The 17,201-nt window shown below is 42.4% G+C and overlaps 2 protein-coding genes across 3 annotated transcripts; one reads left to right on the forward strand and one right to left on the reverse strand.

Moving 5' to 3' along the window:
* The first annotated feature begins 1,754 nt into the window (after positions 1–1,754).
* LOC115403212 (uncharacterized) lies at positions 1,755–10,644 on the forward strand. The gene is made up of 7 exons (XM_030112057.1): positions 1,755–1,901; positions 3,841–4,170; positions 4,253–4,291; positions 4,371–4,499; positions 4,587–4,618; positions 5,578–7,318; positions 10,227–10,644. The coding sequence occupies exons 1-6, from the start codon at positions 1,814–1,816 to the stop codon at positions 5,887–5,889; spliced, it is 930 nt and encodes a 309-aa protein (XP_029967917.1). The 5' UTR covers positions 1,755–1,813; the 3' UTR covers positions 5,890–7,318; positions 10,227–10,644.
* LOC115403211 (OX-2 membrane glycoprotein) lies at positions 8,757–16,813 on the reverse strand. Of its 2 annotated transcripts, none has more exons than XM_030112056.1 (7): positions 16,635–16,813; positions 16,227–16,307; positions 15,811–16,131; positions 14,320–14,649; positions 10,919–11,203; positions 10,541–10,642; positions 8,757–9,989 (listed from the first exon to the last, which is right to left on the reverse strand). In XM_030112056.1, exons 2-7 carry the CDS (start codon positions 16,297–16,299, stop codon positions 9,982–9,984), a joined length of 1,119 nt encoding a protein of 372 aa, XP_029967916.1. In that variant the 5' UTR covers positions 16,300–16,307; positions 16,635–16,813; the 3' UTR covers positions 8,757–9,981. The 2 variants fall into 2 exon arrangements, with proteins under 2 accessions (XP_029967916.1, XP_029967915.1); XM_030112055.1 differs by having other exon boundaries at positions 16,227–16,313.
* Between the last annotated feature and the right edge of the window lie 388 nt (positions 16,814–17,201).

Below are 17,201 nucleotides of genomic sequence, written 5' to 3' on the forward strand. Positions count from 1 at the left end.
ACCTCTTGTCTGGTGAAGGAGTGTCTACATTTACAGTAACCATCAACCCTTCATTGTATTTTTTTGGACTGGAGGCTCAAAGTGAGGAGAACCCAGACCTGCTGGATCGGAGGTACTGGTAGTGAACATTTCTGCATCACACACTAGATGGTGCTGTGTGCAGGATGAACATTTGTCTAAGAAGCTCCAGATTAAATGTTTGAACAGAGCTCCAGTTCCTTTGGATTTCAGTGTAAAATCTTTTTTTTTTTTCTTAGAACATACTTCTGTTTTTTGGGGGGACGGTTTGAGTTGGACAAAGTTCCAGTTCATCCATTGTCTCCTCCAGACAATGTGTGGTCCGCATCACAACAGGAGACACATTATTTGCCTGAACCTTGTCTTTGAGTTGTGTGAATTATGAGCTAGAGTGGAAGAAAAAAAAAAAACTTAAGAGTCCCAGCTTTTCAAAATAAGGGCAACATTTATTTTTCCACATCAACAAAAGAAGTAAAACAAAACTGATCAGTCCATCGAACTTCCAAAAAATGTCCTCTGCAGAAAGAAAAACAAGAGGTTAATCCAGCAAAGGCTCTCCGCCTAGCCTCACGTCTCACACCCTCTTTATCCTGCAGCTCCAGTCAGCCTGACTGACTTCAGGTGTGACTGTTCTCTCACCTGCATGGGCTGCAGTGAAAATGAAAAAATATATATATTTTTTCAGTCACATTTTATAGATTTTCACATTTAAAAACAAAATCAACTTTTATTTTGTATGATTTATTGGCATATACATTTCTATATTGGCCCATTTTAATATTTCTGTATTTATTTTTAATTATGGGATGAAGCACCAGACTTAAAACATCTCAGCCAACATGATCCTCGGCCTACAAAACACACGTACACAGGCGGCCATGTGCAGCACAGCTTCTCAACACTAGATGGTGCTGTGGACAAAGAGCAGCAACATGCACACACTTCAAAAATGTAGCTGTCAATTTACACCATGTGTTGTTTTGCATGAAAACACGTTTTACAAAGAACAAAGTGAACCTTAAAAAAAATCCTCTTTCACTGGTCCATATTTGTACCATGAATCCACATGATGGAAAAAAAAAAAAAAAAAAACATCCACACACAGCGGCCACCTGCAGCTGCAGCCAAATACAGCATATATCGCTTTTAAGAAAGAGACATGTTCAACAAATCAAAAGCCACAGTGCTTTGTGTCAGGACTGCAGATTAACTGCAGCTTTTTTGTAGATTCAGTTTTATTTGATCTTGATATTTGTGCTTGAAAACACACTTAGGTTTTTGGTTGTAGAGGAAATGTGGCTAAATGAGCATTAAAAAAATAGCATTGTCCTATTTCTTCTTGTGTGTGTGTGTGTGTGTGTGTGTGTGTGTGTGTGTGTGTGTGTGTGTGTGTGTGACTGTGCCCTGAAGTCAAACCAGCTGAGAATATGATCGAAATCAAGTTTATTTTTTTCTTCCCTTTATATTAATTATCTCCTTCTTCACCCTTCATGACAAGACAATTCAGTATCTTTGAAAGATCTTGATTATGGTTCATATATTTAATCAAAGAAATAAAAAAAAAAAGGCCTGTTTTTTTGCTTCTGCACAGGATGAAACCCAGAAGCCTTTTTCAAAATGCTCGATGAAAACCTTTTCTTCAATGTGCATGCAGGAACTTCTGTTACTTCAGGAAATACTGCGATTCATGCTTGTGCAAGAGGGGGTTTTTAAAGGCATGTGGGTGGTCAGGAAGTGGTGCACTCATCGTACATAATGAGTTAAACTCTCACAGTGGCCACACAAGTTTCCAGGCATGAATATGTTGAGCCTTCAGGAGAGACTTAATGTTCTCATCATACTTTGCTGCTCTGCTTTTGTCTCTATCAATGGAGGAGGTGAAGGTAAACTACGACGTTCTGTCCTTTGTGATGTGACTTTAGAGGGAGGATGGAGCAACAGTTGTACTGTATATTGATTTTTTATGTAAATGGCTGGGTACCAACTGAATGAAGGGGAAGAAGGGAACAACAAAGGAAACAAATATGAGTAATAATTTATTATTACAAAAAACAGTAATGCACCTAACTTTTATATTTTTCTTATTTCAATAGTTTTTTTTTTTTCATTTTTATTCTACATTTTGACTGTTTTGCCTCATGGAGGTGACCATATTTGTTAACCTGTGTCTCTCTGTATGTAGTCTTCACGACGGTAAATTGTAGGAAAACCTCATTCATGGTGATTGTTGAGTTACGTTTTACTTTCCTTCTTATAACACAAAAGCTTCTCTTATGACTGGTGTGTGAATGATGAGAAAAAACTGCTGTCCTGTGTACTGTACACAGAAAACTACTGCAAAGTTGTATTATTATTTATTTCAAACATCATTCATAGTCAGTGTGCCGTTTATGGATAACATGTTGCGTTATATTGGTGATCTTTCATTTCTATCTTTCAGATCATATCATATCTAGTAAAACACGTTTTTTGCTGAACACGAAAACCACGAAAACCAAACTAAACGACCATTCGGTCGAGAACACAGAATTGAGACTTACAGTGAATAAATTGTGAAATTTGTTGTCGTTTAAGTCAGGTTGACAGGTTCCAACAGATTTCATTAAACATGTTTAAATTTGACTGTAAAAAGTCACAAACATCGGTCCTGAAATTGAAATGATAGACCGGTAAAAAAATTAATTCGAACTTTAGTGAAGTTAATAGAATTACTTTATTAATCTTAGAGACCATTCTTTAAACTGCTTGTGGAAAAAGGAGTGTATTTTGGTTTTTTTTGTTTGTTTTGTTTTTTACGTGGCTTTGCAGTCGACTTCCCTCCATAGGTTCCATTTAACGGTGCATCTTTACGCTCAGTCTGAGTCTGTAAGATCAGAAAATTTCCTGCAACAACACTCTCTTGAATTTATGCTTATTGTAGTGAATTCCCCACAAAGAGTTGGAATCAAGATCAGGGTGGAGCTCCGATAACTTTCCACCTTCCAGTCTTAAACTTTGACCTTCACACTAAAAGACAGTTAGAGGACTGTGGTGGTTGTCCGTGAGATCAACGATTTGGGACGAGTCCCAAATGTACCGCATCTCTGTGTTCCATTCCATCCAACCAGGCTGAGTTCGTGTAACCTCACACCATCGCGCACTGCGGGCCGCAATCCGCAGAACACAGTGGACTCAGGACGTCAATGTACAGGGACTTCCAGCTGTGAGGCCTCAGTTTGAACCGTATTTCTGGATTTATCCTTTACTCCAAATGTCTTGAAGAGGAATCTTCAGTCATCGAGTACAGGACTGCATAGTTCTGATGTGCGGAGTTCAGTGGGATTTCTGTGTGGTGAGGGTTTATATTAACGTGTGGTACTTTCGTTATTTTAGTCTAAAGTGTTTCTTAATCAGATTGAAATATGGATGCTGATATTACCAAATTTTCAAGCCGGTGCACGATGATACTGAAGGAAGTAGGGTTATATTTTTGCAAATGTTACATAAAATTCTAGGACTTTGTACTCATCTGTGCAGCACAGACTGAAGTGACTCTATTAAAAAAAACAGCTGAAGACAATTTTATGCAGAGAAGCTTTTCACTGTCTTATTGTTTTTCTTTGTATTTTTTTTATTTTGTCTCATCATGAAGCACTTTGTGCCTTTTTTTCATCTGTGAAAGATGCCATATTAACAAAATTCTCTTACTTACATGGAAATATGTCTGTTTTTGTTAAATGTACATATGAAAGTGGGTTGAATTCAGAACAATGAGATATGTGGAAAAAAAATGTCTTTTTTTTAAAAGGAGAAATCAGACTGAAAATATCTCTTTGATTCCAGATGGAGTCTCCTCATGTCAGGCTGAGCTCCTTGTCCGGAGGGGAACGATACGGAGAGCTTTACCGGGACATACGGTGACGGTCAGATGTTCGCTCAAACACTGCGGGCAGCCTCTGAACGTCACCTGGTGTAAAATCCGCAGCTCGGGCCGCTGTGAGCGGATCAGGGAAACAGAGAATGTGGGAATAACGCAGCAGCCCGACGGATGGACCAAGGACGAAGTCACCTCTTCTTTGAGCTTTAAGAAGATCTCTGTAGAAGAAGACGGCCTGTACAGGTGTGAAGTGAAGGGTCTGGCCATCGGTCATGCCATCAACATCTTAGTTTCAGGTATGTACTTTATTTATTGTCTGGTAACTAAAAACAACCTGAACCGTAACAGTAATTTTCCTCCTTTCTTTCTTCCATGAAGACTTGAATCAGGAAGCTCAACACTCTGATGATCATGCGGGTAAGAACTGTTTCTTCTTCTTTCTCTGAGGGCGTAAAGAAGGCAGGTTGTCTCCACTGACCCTGTTTTTCCTCTTCAGCTGAGTCACTGAAAACCCATAATGATGGCTCGATAGTGTGGCTGCCGTACTTCGCCATCTTCTGTGGCATCGCTCTGCCAGTCATCCTTCTGACCGGCGTCACTCTCCTGAGTTTTCGTTCCTGCTATCGTAAGAATATTATTATAGATTTTGTATTATGGTTCGATTTTATAGCATGAAAAGTTTTGTCATTGTTTTTTTACACCTTTGTTGCAGGTCCAGCGATGCAAAGCTACTTCAAGAGACAGGTAAAGGGACAGACATCAGATGGAGGTCATGACGCTGGCCGAGATCAGCGCATGTCTAAATCTGCAGATGGTTTATTCACATTGTGGTCAGTTTTTATCTGAAGTGGTTTCCACTGATGGCCGTGTGGACTGAATTCTGCCTCATGTGGTCTGATGGAAGCGACAAGCTGCTGTAACCTGAGATAGCTGTTGGAGATTTCACAGAAAAGTGTCAGAACGCAAAGCGTTTGTGTTGCATTTGTTGTTTACGCCACTAACCAGAGAGAGTCAGGAAGCCAACCTCGGTCTACCACTGAAAGCAGCTACAGTGTGAAGATCAGCGCCGGTGGCATCAGTGTGACGTTTTGAAAACATTTGAAATGCGCCGTATGTGTGGATGTTTTTTCAAAATGCAGAGCAAGTGGTGAACCAAACCGTCAACTTTGGGATTGGAAGATGATTCACCCCTCCAACTTAGCTAAAGCCGAACATGTGAGAGTTACTGGGTTTAGTCTTGGAGGAAAACAGAAGATCCACCCATAAATCAACCTTTATGCTTGATTAACTCATTAATGATATTTTTTTAAACAGATGCTGCACCATATAATCACTGAATTGTTTTATTTTTATATTTTTTTAACATGGTATGTACATCAGAAGGTGCCAACATGAGGCTCATGGGCCAAAAATGAGCACAACACAGGTTAAAATCTGGCCTGCAGCATGCCGGTGCCCACCGTTAGTGCTTTATTTACTGAGGCGGCAGCGTTTGTTACAGAAGGAGCAGATGTCAAAGCTCTTGACACACCCTGAGTGGATGTAAAAACAAAAATCACGAGTCTTGAGAAGCGTGAAGCGTTTCTCACCATCAGCCCGAAGAGAAGCTGTAGCGGAGAGGATTTTCGATCTGGAAGAAAAAGACAAAGTTGAGTCATTTTAGGGATTTGTTTTTAGTCACATTCTGGTGTTTTGTGTCACAGGAACCATTCATCCACGTGAGTCCGCATCTCGCCGGGCGTAGCGCTCCTTCCCGTCCCATCCCGCCGCCCAGGCTCGCCGTCCTGAGCGTCGCGGAAGCTCCCGGACCGCCACCACCTCCTCTCATGTCCGCCAGGACTCCACCTGCTGCTGCTGCTGCTGCAAGCGCAGCGACTGCAGGTCAAGTGTCAGACTCTCCAGTGTACGCTGTCATCAACCACCGCAAACCCGGGAATCAGACCAGAGCACCGCATGCAACAGCAGCAGCTAGACCAGATGGAAAACAAGAATATGCTGAGATCAGTTTTCTCTGAAGGTGTTCTTCGATTTGCATGTAGACATGGTGTGGAAATGAAAAAAGAAGCGCGGTGGTGCGTCGCGATGAAGCAGACAGAGGAAACCGTCAACCACTCAGCAGATGGAGGTCATCTGTGGTCGTGCACGTTGTGTTTTATGTCAGCCTGACGAGACCAGAACTTCATTCTCTCACGCTCAGGTGGGCTCCAGCCGATGCTGGCGCTCATGTCGGGTCTCTCATTTCTCTTCTTGCACTTGTTTTTCTTTGCTCGTTGGTGTGTAAGCGATGGAAGTTTAATGAAGAAATATCCTGCAGTGATCTCTTGATTGCTTCATTTAGAATTTTCATAAAAAGCTTTGTGCTAAGAGGCTCGCCTGTTGGTTTTTCAATAGATTCTGTTCATCCTGGTAATACCGTACTTATTGTTGCTTGTCACATGTAGTTTTCACAACTCGAACAACTGGTCTGTTTATAATAATAAAAAAAAATCTAAAAGTATTTAAGTCATGTGGCTCAAATACTTGTGCAGTATTACAAACAAGCAACATATATTTCTAACAGAACCTACTCAGTACCATCAAATACACAAAATAATACCACAGAAAGGCCAGATGAAAGTAAAAGTCTTGAAAAAAAAGAGCAGAAGTTTTTCTTATACAAAATATATCCAGGTGTTCTGTGATTAAAAAAAAAAAAAGAAGATTGTTTTTTGAAATGCGTCTCTTGTGAGTTGTTAAGCTTTGAAAAGAATCAGCAGAGAATATTTGTCACACGGGCATCATTTGTTTGGAAGCGGTCCGCCTCAGCTGATTGGCTGATTGGTAACGTTATGGCCGCGATCACGACCACATTTATCACAGAGAAAGTCTGTGCTGTTCACGTCCACATTTTGTCCTCAAGAATTGGTTGAAATAGTCAACAGTCAGAAGAAGTTAGTTTTACAAAGGCCGAAGCAGATTTAGTGTGGCGGTCTCAGGGAACGGCGGTGAATTGGAGAAAGAATCTGCTGTATGTTGTTGGCTTTAGACGCCGCAGTGACAGTGTGTCCTGACAGATCAGGGCTGTTTGGGCAGCAAGGTGAGCAAAAGTTCACAATAAGCAGTATTTACAGAAAAGTTCAAGAAAAACAAACATGAAATCAGATTAAAGTGGAATAGAGTCTGTAAAGATGGTTTTAAACAAATGAGAAAACCGCCTGAACAGACTGAAACCCTGTTCTCCGGCTGACCTCATGTAACCTCCAGCGAGTCCCTCGTCATGGCTCGCCTCGCTGAGAAGCCACACAGAGTAACACATTGGATTTTTCCGTTTTTCTTTTGAGGTTAAGCGGGGAAAGCGGCTCTAATCCGGCGTTTACACCGTGCTGAAACGTCCGGACCGATCTCCTCACATTAGACTCAGAGGAGCGAACGACGAGCAGAGGGAGGTGAAGAGGTGACACCAGTGTGAGTGGAAACTTTTCATCTCAGCCGTGCCGCCTGGAGGTCTTCACACACACACATACACACACACACACACACACACACGGTTAGTTCTTTACGATGTTCTACTCCCACACACTGTCACTTTCTCTCGCTCACACATTCGATCTCACTCACTCACTTGTGTTTTCAGACGTGATCAGTTTGAATCAACAGTGAATAAATTCCTGCATTTAAATATGAACCAGGTTTTGTTTGAAATGCCTCCAAATCACTGAAATTCAGAGTTTATTTCCAGGGAAAAAAAAACCCATATTAAATAAACTAGCTGTAGTAATTCTGATAAATCCTTCTGTTTCTCCAGTTCGTAGGTTCAGATTGAAGATGTCGTCATTCTCCTTATATAAAATGACCAATGGCTGATATTTGAGGGAACTGAAATTCCAAACTAACTCTCCTCAACACAGAGCTCTCTGCATACCAGCCCTCCTCACACACACAGTCACTTAACCCCAAAGCACACATCCATAAAGACTGGCTGCCTTCGATGGGAATGGAAAAGTATCCAACCTGAAATCTTTACCGACCAAGAAACCAGTTTTTTGGACTGAAACCTGTAACAACTAAGGAAATAAAGCTGGTAGTCAGAACAAAAGACAAGTGTAAATCTTGTGTGTGAAGGAATGCTGAAATACGCGTATATGCCGTGCAGCTTATTTAAAAATACGGATACCTTTAAGAACTTTACATGAAAATGTGGGACAACTACATCAAGAAATGACTTTTCCAGGGTGATTTTAAACATGTTTCAGTCCATTAATAAAACTAATAATACTAATTTTCCATTATTTACACTGCATTTTTCTTCTTCTTCAAATGTAAATACATGATGTCTGAATCAGAACAGAACTCCTTGTGCAGGAGGATTTGCATGAATTTGAAAGCTTTGTCATGAGCTGTATGAGCAGGGATGAAAGAATGACAAGATCTGGAGAAAAAAAAAGAGAGCATCTGGGATCCAGGTTCGGAATAACAGAAAGGAATTTAATGTGTTTTTAGTGAATTCAGTGCAGGCTGTCCAAAGCAGCTCAAAGCCTGAAACTGTTACACGAGTCCTGAAGGAAGAAAAGAACCACAGATTTATTTTTATCTTTATTTTTGCTTGTTGCACTTATTGCAACAATGATACAGGAAGTCCTATTTATATATAAAACTGGATGCAATCCTTTTCTTATAACATATTTAACCCCACAGGATGGATTTTTGCATTGTGAACTAATACTGATGACAAACCTAAAACATAACATTAGTGTCTGATGCAAATCATATGCTTTGATATTGTTTAATACTCAAAACTGCTCTGTGCACGTGCATTACCACCAAGCATCATTGCATTGCGTCTCGCAGGTCTGAACTGTCCGACTGTGAGATGTTTAACCTGCAGTGCATCAGGCGGCTCGACTGGCCACAAGACACACATTCCTTTCTGGAGGCACCTAAAAGGTTTAGTGCTGCTTCATCAGGCAGCTGATTTAAGCCATCTGACCATGGAATTTAACCTCCAATAAAAATACACGACAAACCTCCGAACATGATGAAAATACACAGACAGATATCAACACAAACAGGACGTAGGTACGAGGCCCGTTCAGCCAAATACTGTTCAGAACCCCACCCAGTTTATACGCCTCACTGGAGAGGAAGAGGGCTTCAACTGAGGTGTAATAAAATGTAAATGACAGATCATAGTGCCAATAGGGTTGATGACTTTTAAGGTGGTGGTTCCCTACTTGGTGTTCAGGACCCCCTGGAGGGGGCGCCAGAGATCACAGGAAGGGTCAGGCTGGGAATTGACAGTATTTGATTTTCACATGTCAAAAATAAACAAAACGAAACAGTATGGATTCTACAGTAAACCTGGGAAACTGTTGTTGTTTTTGAGGGACCTCTTGGAAAAGGGGCCCTTTGGTTAAAAAAAAAAAGGTGGAAACCACTGACTTAAAGAAAAATACAAGTATAATTTTTCATCTGTCATCAAAGTGTTAGTCATCTCTGAAAAATTCTGCAGCCACACCTTTTTTGGTTAAAAGAAACAGTTAAATGACATCTTAAAAAAAAAAAAAGATGTTGTAGCTACATGTAATTACTGAAAAATGGTAAATAATCACTTTATTATTCTATGTTTTGAGCTGCGGAAATGGACACATCTTGTGCAAAGCGTCTGAACTAAAAAGCATGTGCAGGTGCCGAGTAAGAAAAAATATAGAATATCCCCACAGCTTTTCTTTGAGCACCACATAAAAAGACACAGAAGTATTGCAAAACGGTACGTGACATGCTGCAGAGTAATAATACAGCTGAGAGTCTCCTGTTGGCGGTGGAGGACGCAGACGTTCACTCAATCCATTAATGTCGCTGAGGAAAAATGCGATCCGCTCGAGAGTTCGTCTGGGACTACGTGTGAGGACAGCCTGGGGTTTAAACAAGATTCAGAGGCAGCAGAGTTGAATGTCATTGTTCAGTCGGTGCTCACAGATAGGATTGTACTGGACATCCTACGGCGGCGTGTCGGAACAGCTTCCTTCTGGACCAAGACGATGACGGTGCAGCAAGTGGAGAATTCTGCGAGAATTTATCTGAACAGCACGGCCTCCTCTTCCCACTCTGATCTGATCTGATCTGGAGAATCAGTCAGCTGGAAAGAAACAGAGCCAATATTATAAGAAATGCGCTTAGAAAAGGAAAACTATGGGCCTGATCTAATGAACAATGAGGCTGTTATAATGACTGTAAACATTTTATTGTGCTCAGATTCATAATTTCCTATTGACGCAGAATAATCCTTGTTTTGTAGCAATTTAACATGTTTGAACTGTTTTCTTTAAGCATGAACCAATGAACCTCCACAGGGTGTTTTTTTATCCGACCACAGTCTGAACTCTGACCGGGACTGTGGCACCAACGATGTTCACGACTTCAGAGCTGAGGCTGTCTACATTGTTACTGATAGGAACGCCCCGGTAAGGAATGAACATGTTTTCATCAATGTGTTTTACTTCTACAACAATCAGCCGAGGTGGAGACTTGGAACAAAGCGAAGTTCTGAACAGAAAACAGCCGCATCCTTCGCCACAACCTCAGTTTCACACGTGTCCCTCGCTGTGTGTGGAATTTGTTGTTGATACTTGAAATGAACTTTTGTCATTAAGTCTTGAGAAACTCGTTAAATGGATTCATGCCACTCACCTTCTTTGCGCAGGAAACACTTCCAGAGGCAGAAACACAGAGACATGACCAGCAGAGCAGCGACCGTGGTGACTGAGATCAGGATGGTGAGAGCCGTCCCGACTGAAACCAAGAGACAGAAACCTGCTCAGGCTCATGAGGCAAAGTCATCATCGCTATTCATCAAGTTTACCACTTAACATCTGTGTTTCAAATCCTTCTAATGAATGCACACATGTCCAAATCAAGCGTTTACTAAAGATCTTATGTAAACTGCAAACTTTATGGTCTCCTTCTCATTGTTTGTGCAATGAAACTAAAGAAAGCACAGAGACAGAAGAAGATCATGCTCAATGCAAAGATGCTTGAGTTGATTCAGATCAGCTGACACTGACTCACTCTTGGTGTTCATGGACACGGCGATCGGTGACTCCAGCCCTTTGTGGTGCACCAGGCATTTGATGGACACGTCCTTCAGCAGCCCCGACTGGACCGTCAGCGTGCTGACCACCAGCGTGGTGCCATCGGCCTGCGGGAGCTGCGTGCTCACCGGCGGGCCCATGGTGCGGTTGTCCCGCTCCACGTTCCAGACGATCTCAGCCGGCGGCCGCGACACGGAGGTGCAGTTGGCCTCTATCACACCTGGGGAGGTGGTTTTGTAGCTCACCTGAGGTTTGGGCAGCACTGCGAGGAAAAGAAACAGAAATTAATTGATGTTGCTTAATGTGTGAAAAACTGCTTGAAAAAAAATCCAGAAAGTTTGGAAAAACGTTTGAATTGAATGAAAATCCCAAACTGATGTGATGTCAAGTATGCTGTGGTGAAGCAGGCTCATAAAACACAGCGTTTTAAATTAAATTGCTAAAACAATATCTGGCATCAGCCGTTCGGATCAGCTGCGATATGAGAAATCTTGTGCTTAGTGGATGTTCGGCTGCTCTCTGGCCTCTGTTCTCCGGGCTGAGCGAGGAATGCAACACACTGGAACAGAGAACATTTTTGTTGGCGTGAACACGTTTAGCCACAGATATTCAGAGCATAACATTAAAAACAAACAGTAACAGTGATCATAACCCACAGATATTATCAACAATTTCTATATTAATGTTAATTGATTTATTGCTTTTATCTATCAAAACCCTTTCAAAACGAAGGTCAAGTAACTGAAAACTTTGCCACAAACGTTATTAAACAAGACGATAATGCAAAAAACTAATCAAGTGAGTGGGAAAGTCTCAGGTAAACCTTTTAGTTCTGATCATCCTGCGTCTCACTGACACTGTCCAGCCACACCTGTCTAACCTGAACGACACCCCTGCATCTGCACTGTAGATCCTGATAGTTTGAATCCCTGGCAGGAATTAAAAAAATACCTTAATAAACTGCAACTGAGGTGGAAACTAATATGCAGTGCAACTTGCATATTAGAGCAATCTCTGCAAAAAACTTACAACCAAATACACGCATACAGTTAATATTGTGAAAATTATCATTCAATCATGAGAATCAAATAATCATGAAATAATTCAAAATACACGCAATGCCCCTTTTTTAAGAAATAATACTTTTGATACCTAAACTGGCTACATATCATTTAAAGTATATTTCAGCCTGAAATCTAAATCTACATCTTCTCCTTAGCTGAAACATATAAGATGTATAAAATTTCATGTCATTTCATGCCATACATATTTGACCCTGTGACCGTTTGCAGCATGACTCTTGCTTTTGCGTACAAATTGAATTGCTTTACTTTCCATATTTTACATTGCTGAGTGTAAATGACAATTCTAGCAGTGCCTATTTCTTTTAAAACTATGATCTACTAATCTAATGAGGTGAAATAAAGCCAAATTAACTGAGAAATCGTATGACAAAAACAAAATAAATGAACGATATGTCTTCAAGAAGGGGTGTTATTATATGAGAGCAGACTGCAGACATGGACCACATGCAGACCGAATTCCCATATTTTGTGACAAAAACTGAATCGCTCCAGTGAATGAGCTAATGGCAGGATAGGGGTGATTTCAAGACAATTAGAACCACAAATCAGTTTGTGTATCTGTTAGTCAGGATGACATTTTAGTGACCCTCTGACCCCCCCAGTGAAGAAAGTGGCCCATCCCTGATCATTGTTCCTTCACTGTATGTTTAATAGTGGGAACAAAAAGGCCATCACGTCATCCAAAGTTAGGCTGGCAGCAGAGGGAAAAACATTAATATTAATGGTGCTCCAGCACTGGGAACACCTACTGTACTGTACAGTTCAATATCAAACAAAAGCACATCTGTTTCATGAGACGACGGAGAGAGAAAGGGGACGGGAGATAAAGTGGAAAAGCAAAGCAGCACAAAGAGCGAGAGCGGGACAAAGCACAGAGGGAATCAGTGTCCAGCGCGAACACTGACACAGTCATGCATCAGGACCGCGCTCCCTGCCTCCATCATTCTTTCCAATGGTCCATTCATCACATACACACACTCGTTCTGTTTTGTGTGTTAACAGATCAGCCACCAGAGTGACCCTGCAGCCGTAGCATGAAAACATGGAGGTGCCTCCGTCAGGAAGAGAAGATCAACATTCCTGTCTAAATCCCAGGAGTACCTGTCTCTCCCCCAGGCGGACTCCAGGAGAGGCTTTTTCTACCTCCACTCCACATTTCTACTGTCCTGCCAGCTCCCGTATCCAGCTACAGGCTGACAGACGTGTGGTTCAGAATAAATCTGTTCAGCACTTCATTAAAACAAAAAAATCCAACAATAGAGTATGAAAAGTATAAAATTAGGATAGGGAAAAGTCTAAAAACTAAATCAATTGAGTATTTTCCACTTCACAGTAGGCCTCAAACTTGCATTCAACCACATTAACCACAATGTAACTGGGTGTCAAAAAATGGGTATTTCAATCAACCACCTGATGACCTGAAGACCTCAAAATAAGATCCACAACCAAATATTTAGTTTGGGAAACGCTGGTCAAGACCAATTGTTTTCATCTGGTGGGTCAAGACCCCCCCAAAAAGGAAAGAATAAAGAAATATCTGTGGTGATAATATCTGCTGAAGTGAGCTGATAAACCTCCAGAGAAGACAAAAATAATCGATAAAAATCAACACAGCTTTGCAATCATGTAGGTAAAAGTTGATAACCATGATTTGTTTTGTTTTTTTCAATCATGTCTACTTCATGGCAGGTATCTGGGGAAGCAGGGCTGCATGCTGACATGAAGAGCATGAACAAAAATGTACTGTGCCTCGAAACACATTATAAAGAATGAATGAATCTTGAGCAAATAATCAATTTTAAATTTCCAGTCAGGTGTCCCTCCACCTCCCCTCTCAGGTTTGTTTGAATTAGATTCCAATTAGAAGCGATCAAAATCACTTAAACTTTTATCTTAATTTTTTCCACCAAGAGGTTTGCAGGCCATCAAAAGCCTGCCGGTGTAAAAGTTTAAAGCACAACACGAGGCCGGACATCAGTGATACAATAGATCAAACTAGTCAGAGTAAAACTAGTCAGAATTCAAGTCAGAATCTGAGGATAAGAAGGATAAACATGACGAAAACCACCATGAGCAGAGAACAAATTCCCAGATGGCTCTGCAAGAGCAGCTGCTGGCTGAGGTGTATCAATGTTTCTTTCCTCTTCGTGTTGCATTTTATGAGAGATGTGACATAAACTCTAGAAAATAATCTACTCTCACTTCAAAATCTTCAGAAAACTGTTACAATACAGTGAGATCTTTAACTGTGTTCACTCTCTGTGGCAGCTCAGAGGGAGGGTCAGATATTTACCGAAGGTGGAGAGGCAAACCACGGAGCTCTTCACCCCCTCCTGGTAGGTCTCGTACAGGCAGGTGTAGCAGCCCTCGTCCTGGATGACCACCGGCTGGATGGTGAGCTGAGTGTCGGCCAGCGAGGCGCTGAGCCACACTCTCCCCTGGTACGTGGGCTCGATCATGGGGTCGCTCCGCTTGGCGAAGGAGGCCACCTCGGTGGCGTCGCCCTGGGGGGACGTGTGTCTCCACACCACCTGCTGCACCTTCTCGGGCAGGCCGTAGGAGCAGGACAGGGAGGCCTTCTTCCCGCTCAGCGCCGTTTTGTTTCTGTCGCTGGTGACTTGAGCTGGGGTTGAGACAGCAGCGGCAGCCGGTGAGAGGATGATGGATGAGAGGGGGAAGACACGGAGAGGACGGGGGGGAAAAGAGGGTGCAACCAAGACAACGTTAATAACCAGAAATATGAGGCACCTAAACAGAAACCAGTCGCTGGAATCCAGCGCAGCTGTTTCTGGTTAGTGAGCGGAGCCCTGCTGCCTCCTCTGCTCCACAGCGCTTTATTAACATGACCGGCTGAGCATCAGCGCTCTCATCAGATTGTCTTCAGATGTCTGCATTTGTACGGCACGTCTGCAATCCCATGCTTTTACCATTAAATGTTCAATATGCAAGCATCCAGCATCAGACTTTAAAACAAAGCGCAGCACAGGAATTGTCCTTTGGAATGCTCATGTGAGCCTCTCTGTGCTGAGGTGTGTTAAATCTCCCTGCTGTATCAACAACAACTGCAACAAACCCGAGGTATTAGACCTTAGAGTGAGCTGCCAGACTCAAGAAGCAGAACCAGATGTGAACGGTCTGGATTCAGTATCAACCAGAGGACAGGCCCCAGGAGGAAAGGACCTGATTCTCTTCCCTCTGTCACCCACTTTGCTCAGCCAGGCTTCAACATGAAGCATGGACCAACATTTTTCTATATTTCCCACCCTGCTTATTCCTGCTCATGCAAGAAAGGAAAATATTGGCTCTCCTTGTGTTAGAATGTTCTCTCCAGATCCTCCAGGTCAAACAGTGGCTGTTTCTACAGAGGGGTAGTTTAAAGCCTGATCTCACTGAGGAGATATGGAAAATAAAGAAATTATTCTTTGGCATGAGACTCTTACAAAAGCACAGAATGTTTATCTTTTGTAAATGTTTCAAATAAAATACCATAACAGCTCTGGCCTGAGACACGGGGAGTTGAAAGCCTTGCTCAGAGATCCACAGCTGTGACCCATCAGCAGAGGGATTCGAACCAGAAACCTCTAATGTCATGCCATGTGTCAGGTCATGTGGTCGTTCCAAGCCAAGTAATTAAGCCTTCATAGCCAGGTTTAACTATACACTTTTAGGCAAATCCATGCATCTATAAATCATGTACTGTATCACTCTTATTAACTGAGTGTAATTAGTCTCTAAGGAATGTGGGATTTATTAATTCAGGGTTTAAACCTGACATCTCACTCACAGTTCACAGTGAGGCACGTCCGTCCCTCCCTCGAGCCAGACGGGTGCAGGTCGAAGATGCAGGTGTAGCAGCCTTCATCTCGGAAGCCCACCCTGCGGATGGTGATGGCCGAGGTGTCCTTCGGGGAGGAGGCCAGCTCCACGTGCTGCTGTCCGCTCACGCTGTCCCTGTCCCCGGGCTGGTAGGTCAGGAGGGTCTGGTTCTGAACGTCCAGCCAGCGCACCTGCCTCAGGGACTCGCCCCGCTCCCTGGACACAGTGCAGGTCAGCGTGAAGGGCTTCTCCACCGGAGCTTCAACGCGCTCCGGGGCCGTCACTTTCCCTGGAAAGAATTAAAAAGAAAGAGGAGGGATTAAAAATATTTAAATGTCATCATGATGCTCCGGTTGTAATTTCTTTCCTCAAGGTCAAACTCACCTTGTGGCTGTCCCACCATCAGGAGGAACAAACACACCTGCAGGCTGAGGCCACAAGAAACCTGGACCATCATCTTCTCCACTGGTTCTCCAAAGGATAGAAAAAAAACAGAGTCTACATTCTTTATCAACATCAAAAAAGAAAAGAAATCAGCTCCACTCCTGGGAGGAAAGCATTCAAATCTAGAATTACGCTGCAAAATCCTTCTTCTCCTCCAAAGCCCCTTGATAAATTAAATCAAATGTAATTGTATTCAGCCTAAGAACAATCACAGGTGGTTGTTTTATAGAGAACTACGAATAAAATTATGTTGAATTAGAAATCATCTGCGGTTAATAATGAAAAGAAGACAAGTACTTTTTTTCCTGCTTTATCCCACATACACATACAAGGAACAGAAACTCTTACCTCTTATGTGACTGTACAAAAGGTAGAAGAGCAAGTTTAAGACGCTCTGCCTCTACAACACCTCCTCCTCATCCTCATCATCCAGCAGTGTTTGTGAACATCACTCCAGAACCGCAGAAAAACTCTTTTTACTCATCCAAGTGGTTTCTGCTGCGCGCACCATGGACTCACCGCGCACCAGCCAGGGGCAGCAGCAGACTGCACGAGAGCCCTGAGACCAGGCTCTGGCACCAGGCTGAGCTGCAGCCAGCACAGCGCCCCCTGCAGGAAGAGCTATGTTACAGCAACTACAGCGCCCTCTGGAGGGGAAACCATGTTACTGTGACCACAGCGCTTCCTGCAGGAACTACACGTGCTTGGTGTAGGTGAAGTGTCAGATGTGTTTTTTTTTTTTTTCACTGTACAGCTTTTGACTGAAGCTTTTGTTTTTCAATTTTTGTGCTTCCAATCTATTAACTTCTTCAGAATTACAGTTTAGTTTTTAGCTGTTTTTCAGTTCTGGCATTCATATTTGCATATTCTACTTTGTAGAATCTACAATAAAAGCATTTTTTTTTCGCAACTGAC

This window comes from Salarias fasciatus, chromosome 16 (genome assembly GCF_902148845.1).
Source record: "Salarias fasciatus chromosome 16, fSalaFa1.1, whole genome shotgun sequence".
NCBI lineage: Eukaryota > Metazoa > Chordata > Actinopteri > Blenniiformes > Blenniidae > Salarias > Salarias fasciatus.